General features: G+C 33.0%; 2 protein-coding genes across 3 annotated transcripts; one reads left to right on the top strand and one right to left on the bottom strand.

The window, feature by feature from the left end:
- The first annotated feature begins 2595 nt into the window (after positions 1 to 2595).
- On the top strand, positions 2596 to 10890 carry LOC129322342 (amine oxidase [copper-containing] zeta, peroxisomal-like). Of its 2 annotated transcripts, XM_054968651.1 has the most exons (13): positions 2596 to 2852; positions 2942 to 3079; positions 3627 to 3736; positions 3816 to 4121; positions 4804 to 4916; positions 4994 to 5324; positions 5402 to 5617; positions 5728 to 5964; positions 6395 to 6580; positions 8999 to 9139; positions 9473 to 9741; positions 10161 to 10242; positions 10560 to 10890. In XM_054968651.1, exons 1-13 carry the CDS (start codon positions 2810 to 2812, stop codon positions 10677 to 10679), a joined length of 2292 nt encoding a protein of 763 aa, XP_054824626.1. In that variant the 5' UTR covers positions 2596 to 2809; the 3' UTR covers positions 10680 to 10890. The 2 variants fall into 2 exon arrangements, with proteins under 2 accessions (XP_054824626.1, XP_054824624.1); XM_054968649.1 differs by having other exon boundaries at positions 2596 to 3079.
- Positions 10891 to 17082: 6192 nt separating this feature from the next.
- LOC129321322 (F-box protein At1g70590-like) lies at positions 17083 to 19847 on the bottom strand. Its single transcript, XM_054967062.1, is given in 4 exon segments — positions 17083 to 17690; positions 18919 to 18992; positions 18995 to 19100; positions 19406 to 19847. Coding segments are annotated over 4 exon segments (513 nt in total). The 5' UTR covers positions 19574 to 19847; the 3' UTR covers positions 17083 to 17525.
- Between the last annotated feature and the right edge of the window lie 982 nt (positions 19848 to 20829).

The raw sequence follows: 20829 nt of genomic DNA on the forward strand, positions 1-20829 counted from the left end.
TTTTGAAATGTAAGAAATTTTTAATCGAATCTCACCCTCATAAAGTAGTTACCTTTTTTTAAACTAACCATATCTTTTCATATTTACTCCTATTAAACACCCTACAATAAATATAAAGTCATTATCAATAAAGGTACTTTTGATAAAAAAGATAATGAATACATCTTAAAATACTAAAAATGCCTTACATTTTTTAACATCTAACTCCTTAAAAAATGCCTTATATTTTTGAATGGAGGGAGTAATTATTTTTTAACATTTATCATCTGGTAATTTAAAATACAATCTAGATTGTTCTTTTTCAAAATGTATTGCCTAATATAACACATTAAGGAAAATAAAACATATACGGTAATGACATCTTATCTATAATTTTAACATTTATAAATGAAAATTTGTGTGGTAAATGGTTTTCATCTCACATAAATAAATTTTATTAATTAAATTATAGGTCCCACTCACATTTATAAATGTAGATCCCCCACCTTTGCATATTTTTTTGGCTACTTTATACATTTAATTTTTTAAAAAGTTACAAAATAAATAAATTTAAATAATAATAAAATAAATTTTTTCATCATTTAAATTATTTTTAGGCAATATTTATATTTAAATAGGGGTATTTTGGTTCAATAACATGACTTAATAGTCAACTAATGATTAGATGAATGAAAATAAAATCTTAAAAATAAAAAAAAGCTTGTATTTTATAACTATTCATATTAAGAAATGTTCATATAGATTTTAAAAAACAAAAGAGATGTATTAATTAAGATAAAAATAAATAAAATATTATACTCATTTTTAATTATAAGTTTCATATTAGCAATTTATTTTCTTAGGTTTCACATGTACTTCTTTTACTATAGGGCCCACATTATTTTGTACTTTTTTTAATGTATCATATTAAAAAAATAAAAAATAAAAATAAAAAAAAAAGTCAAAAAGTCGAATGGTATTATAGATATATAGTACCATCCGACAGTCACAAAAAACAAATTTAAAAAAAGTAAAAATCATAACAAATAAAAAAAGTAAAAGTTAGATGGTTCTGTAGATTTATAGTACCATTTGATGATAAATACAATATATTATAGATATAAATATTATAGATTCTAACAAGCATGGTGATCTGAATTGATAAAAGCCTTAATTTTTACAAGCATGCATATAGAAAATAACAAATGATAATGTTTGAACAAGCACAAATATAAAAAAATAACACGTGTAAAGTTCTATCAAGCATGATTTTGAAAAATGATAAGTGAGCATACTGTTCTGATAAATATATATACATATATAAATGACAAGTAACAATAATGATTTAATTAGCACCTTTATTAGAAATAATAAGCATGATATTGAAAATTGACAAGTAGGGCTATATTTTGTCTTTTTTTCATTCAATCTTTTTGTCAAATTTCACGTCAAAGGATTTCAGAGTAATTTTAAAATCCTTTATTTTATTTTTTAGTAATTAAGGGTCTTTAACCGTCCTGCAATGCAATTTTGCCCTTTTTTGTTCTGTAAAGGGGGGAAAAAGCTTAAGAGCTTTCTTCACAGCTTCCTATTAATATAAGTCATTCTTAATTTTTTTACACGAACTAAGAAATATGATATATATATATATATATCTATCTATCTATTTAAGAAGATAGAATATTCATTAATTAATTTAACTTAAAATTTTTGTATTAAATAAAATATAAATATTTGATTCAAACCATAACCCATGTGGAGGAAGAGGAACTGCCTTGTATTTCAAGATTTAATTCGCTTAGGGATATGCATATGACGTGAAACGGATTCATCCCGCATCTTCATATGTGTCTATTTTATTTGTGTGTGCATATGCTGTTATTTTTTTTAAAATGTTTACATCTTTTTTATTATACCATTAAATAGAATAAATATACTACCCTGTTTTTAAATATAAAAAAAATTATCATATTTTTTTTTTATTTATAAATAAAATTGCAAATTTTAAGAAGGATTTATCACATTGTCTTTATATTATTCCTTACAAAGTTAATGTTTATTTTTATCAGATACATTTGTTTCATTAATTACAGGAATATTTTAATTTAATTTTAAAATTTTTATACATAATTATTATATTTAACTAATTTTTTTTAAATTGTATGAGTTCATTATTTTCTTTTATATTTAAAAACAGAAGGAGTCATATTTTTCTTATTCATAGTATTTTCATTAATTTATTCTCTATTTTGGAAAAATTATAAAAAGTACGTGTAAAATTAAAAAAATATTAAATTTTTGGTCAGGGAATACTTATAAAATTTGTAAATAATAAATGTAGCAGGTGTAATTACATTCTAGGAAGCATATTTTGCATGAATTTTCAGGAAAAACATGGGAACTAGAGGACAGACAGACCTCGTCAGTTTCGCTTGCGGTGACGTCTTTTTACGGCAAACGACTCAGACTCTCAAAGTCGTGCGCGTAGTACCTTCCCGTGTGGTGACCCCACCACCACCAACTTCGATCAGTGCTTATCAGAAACGGCCCTGACGGGCAAAGCAACAAGTCTTTATATATAGAGTGTCACTCCATTAATATTAAAAACGATCCGCCAAACCCACTTTCCCTGTTCGCTTTTGTTGTCGTCATTCGGGTAAAAGCAGCTTCGTCTCTCTTAAATGTGTTGAAAGGGGCCTCTGTATCGGCCCACTAACCATACTCCTTCCTCGCTGAGTCAACACTCACGTTCGTATTGATCGGAGTTTTAGGCTTTCGAGTGGTGGAAGCGGCGGTGGAGAGTGCTACCAAGTTTCTTGTGCATTGCTGTATGTCAGTGGGATACTACAGTGAGATCTACTACGGCGGATACGGTGAGCTCGCTAATCCTTTACAATGGCCTCAGCTCAGGAAAAAACGACGCCTTGTTGCGGCGACAATAACAACCGGAATTCTTCTACAGCTCCTTCGCTTGTTAACCGATCTTCCACTTCGGCCGATCCGCCGGAGGATCCGATCCGAAACAGAGCGTCCGTCGCCACCTTGATGGCCACTGTGGATCCCTTCACTGAGCCTCCTCCAAAAACCACTTCAACCAAAGGTTTCCTCTTTTGATATTTTTTATTCATTTCTTTGAGGTTTTTTATTTGTTTTACTCCGTTGATCTGATGTCTGACTTTATCATGCTGATACTAACATGAAGGCAGAGAAAGAATTGAACTCAGTGGATTTAGAGTCGCTGAAATGGAATAAGCAGATTGGCCATATCAAATTACTTAGTCAATTTTATTTGACTATTGTCTTTCTCTATTATAATTCGTTGACTTTGAAACATCTCGCTGACTCATCTCACTCATCATTATACTTGTTTACTTAGTTAACGTGCGGAAGTATTCTCATATTTTGCGTGTTAAGTTATTACCTGATTTCTTTAATCATGATTATCAGAATTTTGAGCTCCCTGTTCGGTTCATTTAGCTGAATGAGCTGCCATCTGGCCTTTGAGATTGCTTAGAGAAAAATAATTCATGTTGAGATCATATCAGATGTCGCATCAACTCATAGTCCTTCTCAATCTGGTCAACGAGAGAGCATTGTAGACTTTGCCAGTGATGTTAGCTTTAAATGTTGTTTCCTTGTTGGTGTAGGCATTCCAGTCATGGTGAGAGCTCAAACCAGCCACCCTCTGGATCCACTATCTGCTGCTGAAATATCTGTGGCTGTGGCTACTGTTCGGGCCGCTGGGAAAACCCCTGAGGTCAATTAGAGAATTTTCTTTATATATGGAGAACATACTTGTGCTCACAGATTGATTAAACTTTTTGATTTCATGTCAGGTGCGTGATAGCATGCGCTTTGTTGAAGTAGTTTTGGTAGAACCCGACAAGCACGTTGTTGCACTGGCAGATGCATATTTCTTCCCACCTTTCCAACCATCATTACTCCCCAGGACAAAAGGTGGACCTGTGATTCCTACTAAACTTCCCCCAAGGAAAGCAAGACTGGTTGTTTATAACAAAAGGTCAAATGAGACAAGCATATGGATCGTTGAGCTTACTGAAGTTCATGCTGCAACTCGTGGTGGTCATCATAGGGGCAAAGTCATTGCTTCTGAAGTTGTTCCGGATGTTCAGCCTCCTATGGTATCCAGATTTCTTTTCCATTCTTGAAAAATTTGCTGTTTTAGGATTTGTAGCATCTTCTTCACTGCAAAGCTGATTGATAACTACATTACTGTCTTCCTCGTTCCCAAAATTTATGCATGGAGGGCTTGCAGAATTGGAAAACTGCAAATTCTGATAGTTCTTTACTGTTCCTGAGATGTTCTTGGCATTTTTATTTCAAATTTGAATTATTAAATAAATTGCCTAACTGTCTGCCATGGTTTCTTAAAAATAATGAATATTTGCAACGACATCAAATAATCCTATACACTGTTTGTGTAAGATGCGTGTTGAGTTTCCTATAGATATACTTAATTTATGATAAGCAAATGAGGAAAAAAAACTTCATAATCTAACCTTTAATTGCTGTCGTAATATAATAATCATATAATCACATTGTGACAGAATCTAACCTTTAATTGCTGTCATAATATGATAATCATATAATCACATTGTGACAGTAGAGGATAGGTCTATCCATTATGGGTTTCTCGTACCTGTGCATGCTGCTGTAGAATAAGTTAGGACTTGGGAGGTATTGCTGTGTTGATTATGACCGCTGTTTCCTTCTTGACTCATTAGTCTTTATGACCATCATATCATTCCTATTTCCCAAATGTAATAAAAATTGGTCTGAGTCATTTTCTCTGTGCATTTACAGGATGCTGTGGAGTATGCTGAATGTGAAGCTCTTGTTAAGGACTATCCTCCATTTCAAGAAGCAATGAAGAAGAGAGGGATAGAAGATATGGATCTTGTGATGGTGGATCCCTGGTTAGTTACTGTCAAAATTTCTTCAATTAGACCATTTGTTCTTTTAAATTCTGATTTAGGAGGTTATATTCTTACAGGTGCGTAGGATATCATAGTGAAGCTGATGCTCCTAGCCGCAGACTTGCTAAACCATTAATCTTCTGTAGAACTGAGAGTGACTGCCCCATAGAAAATGGTTATGCTCGCCCAGTTGAAGGCATCCATGTTCTTGTTGATATGCAAAACATGGTTGTTCTTGAGTTTGAGGACCGTAAACTAGTTCATCTTCCTCCTGCTGATCCATTGAGAAATTATACACCTGGTGAAACACGGGGAGGAGTTGATCGAAGTGATGTGAAACCCTTACAAATTATTCAGCCTGAAGGTCCAAGTTTTCGTGTCAATGGGCACTTTGTTCAATGGCAGAAGGTGGTTATGTTAATGTGGCTATTCTTGTAATTTCTTTGTCAAATTGATGTTCTCTAATTCTGCTTTTTGATTGGCAGTGGAATTTTCGTATTGGTTTCACTCCTAGAGAGGGCTTGGTCATATATTCTGTAGCCTATGTTGATGGTAGTCGAGGTCGAAGAGCAGTGGCCCACAGGCTGAGTTTTGTCGAGATGGTTGTTCCTTATGGTGATCCAAATGATCCCCACTATAGAAAGAATGCTTTTGATGCTGGGGAAGATGGGCTGGGTAAAAATGCTCATTCTCTTAAGAAGGTTGGTATTTGCTTTGTTTCCTTTTTCCCCCCTTTTACTTTCATTTCAATTAGTAATCTTTGTCTGTTCTAGGTGGAATTGAATTTGTTTGTATGCCATTATTATTGCAGGGCTGTGATTGTTTAGGCTATATCAAGTACTTTGATGCACATTTCACAAATTTTACTGGAGGTGTTGAAACAACTGAGAATTGTGTTTGCATGCACGAAGAAGATCATGGCATCCTGTGGAAACATCAAGATTGGAGATCAGGTTTGGCTGAGGTCCGACGCTCTAGGAGGCTGACAGTATCTTTCATATGTACTGTAGCAAACTATGAGTATGGATTTTTCTGGCATTTTTATCAGGCAAGTTATAATGTCTACATTGATTCATCTGTGAATGTGTTTTAAGGAGGTAGAATGGCCAAGTGATTTTGATGCCCAGTGTTCTAAACTCTATCAAAACAAATGCAAGTGTCTCTGATTGTGAGTTCAAAGGTAGTTTGTGCTTGAAAATTTCTTGGATCTTGCTATGCTATCTATATCTGAGCATATCAACCAAATTTCTAGAAAGAATTGATATGGTCTCGTGCATAATCAGTTTTCCCAAAGTTGCCGTAATGAGATCTGGTGGCATACTTATGAAACCTACACATTTGCCTACTCTTACCGGCTTGTTTGGCTTCTTATAGTTTTCCATTTGTTTTTCCCAATTCTTTTCTTCTATTCAATCAAGTTCAGTCAAACTCAAGCATGCAATTCAAGTCAATTGGCTTCCTGAATGTTCTTCTTGCAGGATGGGAAAATAGAAGCTGAGGTCAAGCTCACAGGAATTCTTAGCTTAGGAGCATTGCAACCTGGTGAATTTCGAAAATATGGTACAACTATTGCACCTGGATTGTATGCTCCTGTTCACCAACATTTTTTTGTTGCTCGTATGGACATGGCAGTTGATTGCAAGCCTGGGGAAGCATTCAACCAGGTCAGTTTTTTTCTCACCCATTATTTTCCATCTTCCATGAATCAGATGGCCTTGATTTGTTTGGTTGATAGTTTTGTTTGTTATAAGAGATATCTTTAGCTTTGTTACCATTTCTCCTTTAACTAATTATGTTGTTTCTTAAATTAGAGTATTTGAGAAATATCATAAATGTTTACTTCTATTTTGCTGTTTAGATTAATTAGAGAGTTCAAATTTTTAAATAAGCCAGGAACAGTCACTTGACTCCTTGTAAGTGAAATTATTATTATTTGAAAGAAAGTGAAGTACGTAAATTCAATAGAACCTGCAATATTTACACTATAAGGACACCCCAAAAAATTAAAAAAAAAATATTAAACCTTAAACCTATAGCTTTTGGTGTCTATTTTTATCTATCAAAAGTATTTCCATCTCATTTTCAGATCATTAATCACCCTAAAGCATGTACTATCACAGCAGAGATTTTCCTGCTTGAAGGTCGCATCATTCTTGGTTTGCCATCTAGTATATGTAGCTGCACAGAAAATAGCTACTCTTGACTTGAAGATAGGTCGAGTCTTGTGTTTAGATTGAAAAAAACACGTTGCCATATTTTAGATCGATAAGAACTAATGTCAAACTCTACCCATATCCTTAAGAACTGTTTGAGACTTTGCAATTTGCAATCAAAAAATAAATAGTCCCAGTTTCAGGATGTGCATTACAAAACACACAATTGTCATTTTGTAAAATGTTCATTTTCATCGATTTAACTTTAGTGTGCAATCTGAAACGTAAGGCCAGCCAAGCAATGAATGACATTATTGGTAGAGAGAAGCCATTCCTAACAATGCAATGCCAAGGGGAGGGGGTTACTAGCATAACTGAGTTGTCTAGCTTTCCAATGTTTGATGCTACCGAGGACCCACCATCTTCTCAATCAATGGTTCATAATCCTTATAGACCAACTTCTTTGAATTTAAAGGAACCCCCAAGTATCATACTGGAAGCTCACCTTCCTTTGAGCCTTGGCAATTCAAAATTTCCTCTCGTGCATCTATTGACACACCACCAAGGTAGGCTGTGCTTTTATTGGCATTGATGGTCAATCCAAAAGCAGCTGAAAATTGTTGAAGAGCATCCTGAATAATGGCCACAGAATGGATATCACCCCTGTAAAACACTGATAGATCATTGGCGAAGCAAATATGATTCAGTTGAAATCTATGGCATCCTGGGTGGAATTGGAATCCTTTCTGCTTAGAACCCAATTGGAGTAATCTGTTCAAGTACTTAATTCCCAAAACAAATAGCTAATGAGACATAGTATCTCCTGCCTAATTCCCTTTACTCCAGGAAAGCAACCCTCTTGCCCTCCGTTGATGTAGGTCAAGTATTTGGCTGTCCACACAGGCAAGCACCCAGTGAACAAATATTGAGTTTAAATCCCATCCTTCCATTGTCGCCCTTCAGAATTCCCACCCAAGAGAATCATATGCCTTGTTGGCTTGTTCAAATCAATCTTAGAGGTGCATCTAGGTGGGATTTTTCCCTAGAGTAACCTGTAAGAATTTCATGGCCAAGTGGAATTTTGTGAGTCACAGACCTTTGCTGAACAAACGCCCCTAGGATATTCTCCCACAATTGTTGGCAAGTACTCTACTCAATCTTGTAGAAAACATCTTTGTAATTTTTTTTTATAGATCAAATTGCAACAAGCAATAGATCGGAAGTCCTTCCCTTGCACTGGATTCTGTATCTTGAGCATGAAGATTACTACTCCCTTAAGCTTATCATTGTTGGCGAAGTATTGAATTAATTCTAATTTTCTGAAAATGGTTAGTATTTGATTAACTAATTATTTGGCATATTCCTTTTAATAAATATGTTTGTTAAAATTTGATTACATACCATTTAATTTATCCGAAATAACCATGAAATACTAAAATGTCACAAAATTTGATAAAAATATTTACTAAAATCGTATTTTAAACATATTATCACATATCACACAATTCATTTTAAACAGTGATAATTATTCATATGAAACAGATAATTTAGCATGTATCAAAGTTTAAAATGTTATCACAATTTTGGTGAAATGATAGTTATATATTATTATCTAAGGAGAGGATGTTACATTGTACACAATATGGCTTTTCTTTTTAAGATTTCGGGTAATTTACTGTGATTTTTTACGTAGCTTCCCATGGCTGAGTGAGGCTTCTTCTAATCTTTTTTTCCCCCCCTCTTTTCCTGTTTTTTGTGTGCTTGCGTGCCTATTGCCACGTTGAACTTAGGCTGGTACGGTTACAGTTGACTGCTAAACTAAAATTAGTATTGCTATGTGGTTACAGTTGACTGCTTCCATCACAGTTACTTATTGCTTTTCTATGAGAATACAAAAAATTATTAATAGATATATATTCTCTATACCAGGTTGTTGAGGTGGATGTCAAAGTTGAAGAGCCAGGGCAGAATAACGTTCATAATAATGCATTCTATGCAGAGGAGAAGCTGCTTAAATCAGAATTAGAAGCAATGCGTGACTGTAATCCATTATCTGCTCGTCATTGGATTGTAAAGTTTCCAAACTTGCTTACTTTTGTGATCCATGGTTGATGTTAGGGGGGATTGGACGTGTCTGAAAAGTCGGCTTCTTTGCTCTGCCATTCCTAATAATGTTAAGGATGATTTGTACCTTACAGTTGTGTTTATTTGTTCATAGCTCATTGCTTCTTCCTCCTCTTTCTGATCTTTTTTTAACTTGTCTGAATAGTTTTGTGTCATATATCCTGGCATATTCATTTAATTTTTTAGTTGCTTGAATATTAAAACTGGGGTTGTTTATTTGTTTGGAATATTATTTTATTAGCTTCCAACAACAGTTGTTAAAGTGATTTATTATTTTAGGTAAGGAACACGAGGGCTGTTAACAGAACTGGGCAGCTAACAGGTTACAAGTTAGTGCCAGGCTCAAATTGTTTACCATTAGCTGGTTCAGAGGCCAAGTTTCTAAGAAGAGCCGCTTTCTTGAAACACAACCTTTGGGTCACAGCTTACAAATCTGATGAGATGTATCCTGGAGGAGAGTTCCCTAATCAAAACCCACGCGTTGGAGAGGGTTTGGCGACTTGGGTTCAGAAAAATCGCTCATTGGAAGAAGCTGATATTGTTCTTTGGTTAGTTCACTTGATTCTACTTTTGTGAGATAATACTAGCAATGACAATGACTAAAAAATTCTCAAGTAAAATCAGGTTTACAAAAGATTGGTTGGCTTAGCCAATAAGTTCTCAGGAAGAGCCATGTACAAATCAAATTATGATAGGCTTGGTCTTTCTATTCGTTGTAGACTAGATTTTCCCAAGAATCTCGTGTACACTCTATCTCGCTGCACATGTGTTTTGCTATGCAAGTTTGCTTTATGCATGCATCATGTTGTAAATTATTGCATTGTGTACTGGAACATGCAGTTGAGTTTGTCGTAATAAGCTGAGATGATAGATTTTGACTTTAATTATGGACTTTTGGCTCCTTTCACCTTTCCTTGCGGCTGTTTATTCTTAGCATTTAATATATAATTTAATGACAAAATTTCAGGTACATATTTGGAATAACACACGTTCCTCGATTGGAAGACTGGCCTGTTATGCCAGTGGAACGCATTGGTTTTATGCTCATGGTATATCTCAACCAGTTTATGCCTATACCCATTGTTTGTGTGCAAAGCTTTTTATGAATAAATTATGAGTCACATGGACATCGTAGCACTGATATGGACTCATTTATCATAACGTTCATATTTTCAAGTATCCATGCTTCGTAGATGCAGCAATTTCAAGCAAACCAAAATGCTGCTTACACAACCAAAAATCCATACAACTCTCACATGTTTCAAATTAAACTTGGAACATTTGTCAAGGCCACCTGAATGTAGATGCAAGTACTATTTTATCATGTTTTAAAGCAAAACTGACAATATTTTTGTTCATGATGCAGCCGCATGGTTTTTTCAATTGCTCGCCAGCAGTGGATGTACCACCTAGCGCAAGCGATTTGGAAGACAAAGAGGGCATAACCTCCAAGCCCAGCCAGAATGGCCTCATTGCAAAGCTTTAAATGAACTCAAAACTACGTTGTTGTTCTGTTATTGATGCCTAATTTGTGCGTCTATCATTGCCTCTTATTAGAAGCGAAGGAGTTTCTTATGGTCCATCTGGATAGTTAAGAATGTAATGTGGCCGTTTGGATTGGCTTCAGTCATTTATTTGCTATTAACATTTCTTTCTTCCATGGAGGGGCAGATAGTGTCTCAGGTGTTGGATTTGAACCTGCTAGCCTATTTGTTTGCGTGTATTGTTTGCCCGATTCAAATGTGTGGATCTAAATTAAAACTTACACCCGTTAAGTTTGAAAATTTTCTTATAAAATGGTGATAGAGTATTGGGAAAATGATATTTAAGTCCCAAAACAGCCATTTAATGTGAATAAAGTCCTAAGAAATTCTCAAATGCCAACAGAGTCCAATGACCTCTTAAATGATTAAAAAATAAATATGCAATTATTTCAATGCCCTCGATTACAAAGTCATCTTCTCCACTTCTAGATTGCTCGGACTACTACAAAAATTCCATTGCCCCCCCCCCCTCTCCCTTGCATATCTTTACATCTAACAGCTCAATCTTGAATTTTGATTTCACCATTGTGTTTCTCACATTGTTCGCAACAAAACTTCTCTCAAGTTTCACCATAATTTGCTTTCTGCTCTTCCCTTTCTTCCTCTAATTGGTCTCACTCTAGTTTGTGTTGTGTACTGCTTCCACCGTCCTCCTCCTCCTCCTTCACTCATAGTCTCACTCTCGTTCTGCATCCTGCATCTCCTAGGTGTCAATCTTGTCATATTCCATCTTAGGACTGTCATTGATGGGTTCACATTTCCCTTACTAGTCTTGCATTTGGGTTGTTCGATGGAAATGGTGGGGTAGGTGGCGGTACCACTTGGTTTTTATTGCTGGAGTTGGGATATATGTTCATAAATAAAATTAAGATAGGGATTTGCAAATATAATTAGATGGAGTTTTGAATATGAGAAAATAAGTTGCAAACAATTTTAAAATTCAATATTAAAATCTCACGTGTTTATAAGTAAAATTAGGAAATTAAATTGCAAATCGAGAAATGGAGTTGCAAATATAAGATGATAAGTTGCAAATTTTTGTATTCAAAATATTTTATTATAATTATTAAAGTTATTTGAGTCTTTTCCAATATATCATAATACCAAATAAGGACCAATGGGATTTACTTGGGATTTTGAAATTTGTTGGGACTTGGTTTTCATTCTCTCTTTTTTACACTTATCTTATTCTTCTCCCATAAAAAAGAGAGATGCACACACACTCTTCATCCACGACCACTACCACCACCAACATCACTTGGGATTTAATCACGTAACCTCTTCTTTTATTGCAGCCTTTTAATATAAGAAAAGGTGAGTGTGATATCCATTAAGAAAAATATTGTAGAAATATCATATGATTTGAACATATATAAAGAAGGCTATGAAAGACATTAGTGAGAAAAGTAAAATAGATAGTGTTGAATCCAGTGAAGAAGCAATGGCAAAGTCAGGACCCTAGCTCAAGGGGTGCAATTTTATTTAAAAACATTAATATTATAAAAAATAAACATTTAATAATTGAAAAATAATTATATACATTACAATAATAGAGGTGAAAAATGATCACAAAGCATTTACAATTTTCTGATTTCATGTTTTAAAATTATATTGTTGAGCAAGAAATAAATAAAATGTAAACAATAAAAAAATCATTGTGAAAATTTTGGATTTAATTTTGTAATTAAAATGTAAATAATGATATTTTTTAATAAAAGTTGTCTCGTGTATAGTAAGAATTTAATATTGTGTGTTAAAACTTATTACGCTTAAACTAAATTATTATGGATTGAAAAATTTGTAATTAATATATTTAGATTTTAATTAGAACTTGAATGATCTCAAATGATTAATTAATGATAGAGGTGTAAAATACAAAGATACAAGATGTGATTGTGTAAAACATTAAATCTCACATCATATATTTATAATTTTAGCCAAATTGAGGGAGTGCATTTGCCCCCTCAATTTTAGCCAAATCTCACACCATATACTTGTAAAGGAAAACTAAAAAATTTTTTATGGAAGTTGTTGAATGAAATCTTGGTTACAAATATTTTTAAAGGCTTGGTTGACAATTACGTACAATGATATAATTACCTGAAAGCGAGAAGAAGAAATAGATAAAAATGACAAAAGGATACAACATCTTGAATCAAAACTTCAAAATTTAAGTTTATGAGTTCTTTTTCTTTATTTTATATTAATTATTAAGTTTAATTTTATTCAATATGAGATTTCGCATATTAATGATGTGATTACCTAAAAACGGGAAGAAATAGATAAAAATGACAAAAGGACATGACATCTTAAATCAAAACTTCAAAATTTAAGTTTATAAATTCTTTTTCTTTATTTTATATTAGTTATTAAGCTTAACTTTATTTAATATGAGGTTTCGTATATTGACTCAAGTCTAATCACACTTGAACAACTTAATAAAACACCTAACCCATATTCTTGTTAATAGCCGTTCCCTCCCTCCCAATCTCTGCCTCCGTGCATAAGAACTTAGATACTCTTTGGATATGCTAGTTTTAAGCAATTTCAGGTTTCACATAATCGCATTCATGTTGAGTGGTGTAGAGCTTAACAAACACATAATTTACCTCATCGTGAACAATCATTTCAATAAAAAAAAAAAAAAAGTCCCAACTGGTTGGGCCGAAAAACAAAACTCTTATTTTATACGTAGATAATTTTTCCCCTGCCACTTCCGGGTATGGATTATGCTTGTTTTCTTCCCACATGACTGGCATCGAGTTCCTTATTTGGACAATGAAGGACCCCAATCCCCTATAATTGCTGAGGGAAAATTTAAGAGAGATTAAAAAGAAAAAAGAGCAATGAGATTTTTGCAATTCTCACTTTTTTCTTTTCTTTTTTCAATATAGATTTTCTAAAATCGATGAAAATGATGGATTTGATTTTTTTTAAAAGGCAAAACTTAAGTACTTAGCATTATGAACTTGACTTACTTTTATCCAATATAAGCAAATCTAGTAAATTTTAATGAGTTAATAATATTAATAACAAAAAATTATTATATAATAAATAATTTATAAGTGATACACATGTCTTGATTTAATTGAGAATAAACATTTTAAGTATATAAGGTTAAACATATAAGTTTTTTTCTTTTTCAAATAAGAAACATAAAAACATTATCACTTTATTATTACAATAAATTTTATTCAAATTCATAATTTTTTATTTATGAAAAATCAATTTTATTCCTTTTTATTCTTATTTGATTCTTTGCAATTTTTCATTCTTATTTCAAAGGGAACTTCTTTTCATTCTTGGTATTCATTAACGCTTTTAGTAAAAATATTGAAATATCTATTTCTAGTTTTTATTTAATTTTTTAACGTTATGACAATAAATAAACTTTTTGGAGATAAAAGTGAAAAGTAACTGTTTATGAAATTACATATAGACCTTGTGAAACAACTTTATTTATAAATAAATTTTATAAAATTTATAAACTTCGACTAGATCTCTTGAGATGGGTTGTAATTTAAAATTGAGATAAAAAGATAATAATACCTCTATTAAATATATATATATATATACACACACACACATATACAAATTACATCAGTCAAATAATTTACAATTATAACTTAATTTTTTGAAATTATAACTTTATATATCCAATAATTAAATTGATCAGTTTAACTATTGAATATGTGAAATTATAGTAGTAAAAAGTTAAAGTTATAGTTGTAAATTATTGATGAAGAAGTTATAAATAATTAATGTTAAACTTTGTTAGTAACACATGATTGTTTAACTATTAGATTTGTAATATTACAGTTGTAAAAGGTTAAAATTATAGTTGTAAACTGCTGATGAAGTACTTGTAAATTAATTATTTAATTGATGTAATGTATATTTAATTGGTATATTATTATCTTTACAGCCTAATTTTAAATTACACTAAAGTCCCAAAGAACCTAGTTATAGTTTCAAATTTTACGAGACTTATCTATAAATAAACCTGCTCCACATGACCAATATATAATTTTCCCACTATTTATATTTTTTTGAATACTCAATGGAAGAGAGGCAGCAAATTGACCTTCATACTATAAAGAAAAATTTTATTTACCATAATATTACACTTTCAACAATGTTTATCTGAATGCTACAAACTAAAATTCAGTCTGATTAACACCAAGTTCTAAAAAATTTTATATCATATCAATTGTAATTTTAAATTTAAAAATATACACTATTTTTGTAAAAATACTTATGATTACTTAATAAGTATTTATTTAAAATTTATACAATTTTTATCTCAATAATTTATATTACATCTTCAATATACATATGAAGCGAGGGAGAATTGTTTATAAGTTGTAACAATTGTACAAATGATAGGAGTTATTGCATTAACCTAAAAAAATGGATTAGTGGCATAAGTGGTGAGGGAGGGAGGGGGAGACAGATATCTAACATTCTTTTTTTTTTTTAATTGAATAGGACTTGACTTCATAGAAACTAAGTTTTACGCTGTCCTGAGACAAATTTTTTAGAACTTGATGTTAATCAGACCAAATTTTAATTTATAACATTTAGATAAACATTGTTGAAAGCGTAGGATTATAGTAAATAAAATTTTTCTTTATAGCATGAAGGTTAGTTTGCCTTGACAAGGAACCGACCGAACAATTCAAAAGTTGGAATCACATGCCCCTCTTCCTATATCCATGGTTCGGATTGCAATGCAAGAGACCTAAATGAGTTACTCTTTGTTTTTTTTTTTTTGGCCAAATAAATGAGTTACTCTTTTCTTAGTTAAAATTAACTAATTTTAGGGTTTTAAAAAAATAATTGCCAATATCATTGAATTTGTAAAAAATTGTTTAAATTTTTAAATTTACCCTTCATTTTGTTAAGTAAAATTAACCAATTTTACTGTTTTTTTAAATATCATTGTACTTGTAAAAATTGTTTAACTTTTTAAATTTCGCCCTTTATGTTGTTAGGCAAAATTAACTAATTTTACAGTTTTTAAAAATGATAATTAATATCATTGGACTTGTAAAAATTGTTCAACTTTTTAATTTTGCTCTTCATTAAAATTAATTACCACAATAAAATTTGTTTAGTCATTACAACTTGATACAATTACGAAGCAATATTAAAAAAAATAATTACTACATCCTTGTCTTATATTTAAAATCAGATATGGTTTTAAAAATTTTACCATATAATTAAGACAAAGGGAGTAAAAAAATTATTCTCAAAGGGTGACATTTTTATCTAGAGTTCTTGACTCTTAACTAGCTATGGATCCGCATTCCATGTTCATCAATAATGATGAGCACGCCCATCACTCACAAGAGTGATCATGGCCCTTCATTTTGTCTTAAAATGATCTTTGTCCTTAATTTTAAATTAATTTTTAAATATTTTAAATATTAAATTTGTAAAAATAAAAATTATAGAAATTTTTAATATAAAATTTGAATTGCTCTCGGTGCTCATTACATAATGATCACTATCATACACATCACTCCTAACATGATCTGGACAATTTAGATTTAAATTTTTATTTTTATTTTATATTACTCAAAATAAAAATGCATAAAAAAGATCAAATTTTTAATAAATCTATTGATAATCAATCTTATTAGTTCAAATTTAATCTGAATAATCCAATTTAATATAAATTTTTATATCTTTTATAAATTGACTGTTCAGATATATTATGAACAATTCAGATATGATCTGAATGATCCAATTTAATATTAAAATTTTTATAATTTTTACAAATTGACAATCTAGATATATTTTAGACACTCAAAATTTAATAATAATTTTTATAATTTGTATTTTCATAATATAATATTTAAAAATAAGGGCCAAGATCACCTCTGTAGGTGATGAGCACAGAATGCAGATCCGACTAGTTATTAAGTGGAAAGACTACTTCTCTTGGGGAAGAGGCAGCTCCATCAGTATCAAACTAAGCCAACTGAGTTACACAGATAGTTAGGTATTCGAACTCAGGGCACTGTTTAACTATCCAGATTCACCAAGGAGACCACTTTTGCTAGTAAATATAGGGATTTTTTTCAAAATGACATGTTCACCCCTACCAATCTTAACTAATGGTGTCTTTAGTAGAGTTATTTGACTTTGAATTCTGTAGACATATATTCTGTTTTAACCAACAGTTTCACGCCGTTGATGGGGAGATTACTCTCTCTGACTTCATCCTTCCCATTGCCTGATGTTCCTAAGTCTGACTTTACTTTCACTTCTTCCAAACAATACAATTTTTTATCAGGTAAAAAAGAAAATTAATATTGAACTGGGGAATGAGATGGGAAATGTGCAAAAATCAAATCATATCGACTCATTCAAAGAAAGTGTTGTCACCTTGCTGTTGATATTTACTCTATCTCCAAACAATAAAACAATTTTTTTTCTTTTTTTAAGAACCAAAGAGGAGGACAAGAAAGTCCTGTTACATTATGTCTTGGTCTTTGGTCTTGTCTGTTTGATTAATATGTTAGTGCCTACAGAGAAAAGTAGCAGCCCTTTTTCGCAATTGGCAAAAGAGTATACTGACTATAGCAAGTTTACCGTTTCCTACGACAAGACAGCCAATCAGATTCGTAGGATATGCAATAGGAAATTTCCCAGCGAGCTCCTGCTTTCCTTGGTCATGTTACCACTGTCTTTTCGCTGACTTGGCCTTTCACGAGATTCAGCATAAGCACTCAAAATATGCAATTTCCTGATCACAAGCGATTCAAGACATGAATCAACGGTCAAATTGATGGCAAAGCACGCCATCTGTCAGCGAGATGCATGACATGGTCACGAGAGGCTGCAGAAAGCTGTTGAAAAATTACATTCTTGACATGAGCAGCAGCCCTTTCCCCCCTTCGAGTGGCCAATTCTAAGTACACCACAGCTTTCATCGTCTCTCCCTCCTGTACAGAAGCATTACCTCCATTAGAAACAATCATATTTTAATTTAAAAAGAAGCAACAAACCTGAAGATTAGTTAGATTCAGAATTTGAACCCTTCAGTCACCCATCATTGCAAAATGTCTATGAATAACTTTAGCCATAGCAGACCATCAATTTAGTCCTACATGGTATATAAACAGATGACATGTGAAAGTGCAATCAACAAATCCTAAAACCAAGGCAAGTGATCCTGAAAAACTCATTGCTCACTACAAGCATAAATGTCAGAAGTAGTAGATTCCCCCCCCCCCCCGGGAATACAAGGCAGCAAGCCAAAGCTTGGGAAGATTAAAAGGTTCTAACTTTTATCGGTTGCTGTGAAACTTTCATCGACTTTTAAGAAGATTAGAATTTAGAAGTGTATGAATATTCATGCATCATTAATGAACTCAAGTTAAGATCAAGCTTGGCTGCCCTTTGTTTTCAATATTTTGACTGCACTCTGCAGCATGCAGTCATAAGATTTTCTAAAGAAATTTGCATTTTAACATTGGCTGAAGTGAATCCCATGAAAGCGGAAATGGAAGGATTTTTGAAAGGAAAGTAATGATGGAAAGTGATTCTCAAACCACTAAATGATTGTTACTTCCTCATTAGGTGATGGAATTCACAAATAAAGTCCCCGATTCATCTAAGGTGTCGTTCCATTTACTTTGATTTTGCATCACAGCACTAACAACAAAAAAATCAGCCGCAGAGCCACAATTATGAATATAACGGATTATACATTATAACTGCACCCTACAGTCAAAAATATTGATTGCAAAGGATCTACTTTGAAATATTTTTTATTTGATGCTTGAGAAAATGCATACTATTATATATATATATATATGCATGTATAATTAAATTTTTAAAACAAGCCATTCATGAGGTAAATTAGCTGAGCATCAAATTTCAAAGCCCAATGGTCCAATTCAACTAGCTTAATGTCATACTCAAGCTCACTCATTTAATAAATGAACTGCTATGGAAGTAACTTCTTCTGTACAAGCCAAACCAGAATTGTTCACAAACAATTCAGTTCATTTGCAATCTAGAAGGAAGGTGAGATTGTATTGAAGAAGTCAGTACCCCATGGTTTTTTAAGCCATGCTTTGTTATAAGTGAGAGAAGATCATAGACAGTTTGTTTATTGCATTTATTCTTCTGAGAACGTTTCAAATAAGAAAGCATTTATACACTTACAGAAAAGAGAGCAAGCCCATGCTCAAATTGAGCTTTACTGTGACCATGGTCCGCAGCCTGCTTCATCCATTTCTTGCTAATTTAAGACTACGATTCAGACCTTCCCCAAAGGAGTAGCATAAGGCGATGTTGTACATGGCACGTACAAAACCACCTTCAGCAGCTTTCAGATACCACTTAGCCTATTCCAGGGCAAGTTGTTAATCAGCCAAGATCAGGACAAATCATAATCACATAGGAACCAAGAATGCCTAGTATCATCATATATTTTGGACATTAAAGATATAATCCTCACACTAAGATCATTAAAATGCCATCACATAGGTTTATCACCAACTTCGGAGTCGTCATAAAGAAGGAAATAGCGTACAAAAGTTTCAAGCATTCTTAATAAAGATGAAATGGATTATCTGCTTTGCCCCCTTCCAGTTAAAAATAAAAGGGATCAATCATAATTGACAATAAGAGGATAGAATAGACACCCTACTGCCTCTTTCATATTACTATTAATCCCTTGACCTCGATGCAGGCAAAGCGCGAGTTGGTATTGAGCACGAGCATTACCACCAAACGAAGCTTTATATAACCATTTTAAAGCCTCCTTACTATTAAGAGAATCAGCTGCAGGAAAAGAGTATACCGTTATGATCCCCATTTTCTATCATCATAAAACTATTGTCATCTAGGCTTTTACGAGTGAAGCATTCAGTAAAGATTTTGTATATGCAGAATGCAGATATAATGTAATATGCCTTTATGGTAAGAACTTAAGATATACTATGATATGCTTGGTCTGTGCTTATTTTCCCATTTCCTCTAATCCTCAACTAACCACCGATTATAGTCGAAAGTGGCTATTGTATATGCAGATTGAAGAGCATAGATAGTATTAGAAGTTAGCTTATAATACATTTCTCGACACAGCTAATAGTAATTTACAAGTGCAAGTGATTTAATTTAGGCATTAAGTGAATGCGAGTGGAAAATTAGACAGTGACTGCTACGTACTAATCCTCCAAAGATAAAAGAGGATGATAAACAAAATTAATGCAAACATCGAAGCTACAATTACCGGTCCACAAACGAAACGATAGTTACATAACTCAAACTTCTTCTTCTTCTTCTTTTTTTCTCGGCAAAACAAGATGGCTTAAACTGAAATTCTGAAAATACCTTGCAATATAGGAAATTCCAAATTGCCACTGCCCAGCTGGGTCTCCGAGTTCAGCAGCCTTCTGATACAGAGCAATCGCCTTGGATCTCTCACCTGTCTCCCCATAAATCAGACCCGCATCAACCATAGCCAGTGTGGGAGCCACGAGCAACAGCTTTCATAAATAATCCAGAGCCTTCTCCGTATTTGGATTAACACCTCCTCGGCCATGCTTGAATCGCTTTCCCCACTTCAATAGCATCATCATCGCTCCCTCAGTGGCCTAAGCGCCTCCGACCAGACCTACACACTAACGACGGCCGCTTGAACGTTCGGGAGGTTAAAGGAGGCTGCAATTTTCGCCAGAATGTCGTAGGGAGAGCAGAGAAATCAGCAACGCGTGCCGTTTCCGATGCCATTGCCGACGAGCAGGCGAACCGAAGAATCCGATGCTTTGAGTGGAGTTCTGACGGTACAGTCTTTAATGGAAGGGCACGTTCTCTGCTTCATCTTCGGTGCTGGAAGCGGTAGGTAGCAGCAGAGTAAACCAGAGATGAAGCTACGGTAATTCGGATCCTCTTAAGTCAGTGGTCCTACTCCTACTATACGTTTCACATAGGGTGTCTTACGTGAAAAGAAGACTGGAACTTCGTATTATATTTAATTTTACCAACGTTTACATATTTATAAGAATCTGATTCTGAATTAGTGGAATTTAAGAATTTTGGATTATTATTCCAAAATAAAGAATAAAAATG

The sequence above is a fragment of the Prosopis cineraria genome, unplaced genomic scaffold (genome assembly GCF_029017545.1).
Source record: "Prosopis cineraria cultivar Desert tree isolate PC_DT_omini unplaced genomic scaffold, ASM2901754v1 PC10, whole genome shotgun sequence".
Lineage (NCBI taxonomy): Eukaryota > Viridiplantae > Streptophyta > Magnoliopsida > Fabales > Fabaceae > Prosopis > Prosopis cineraria.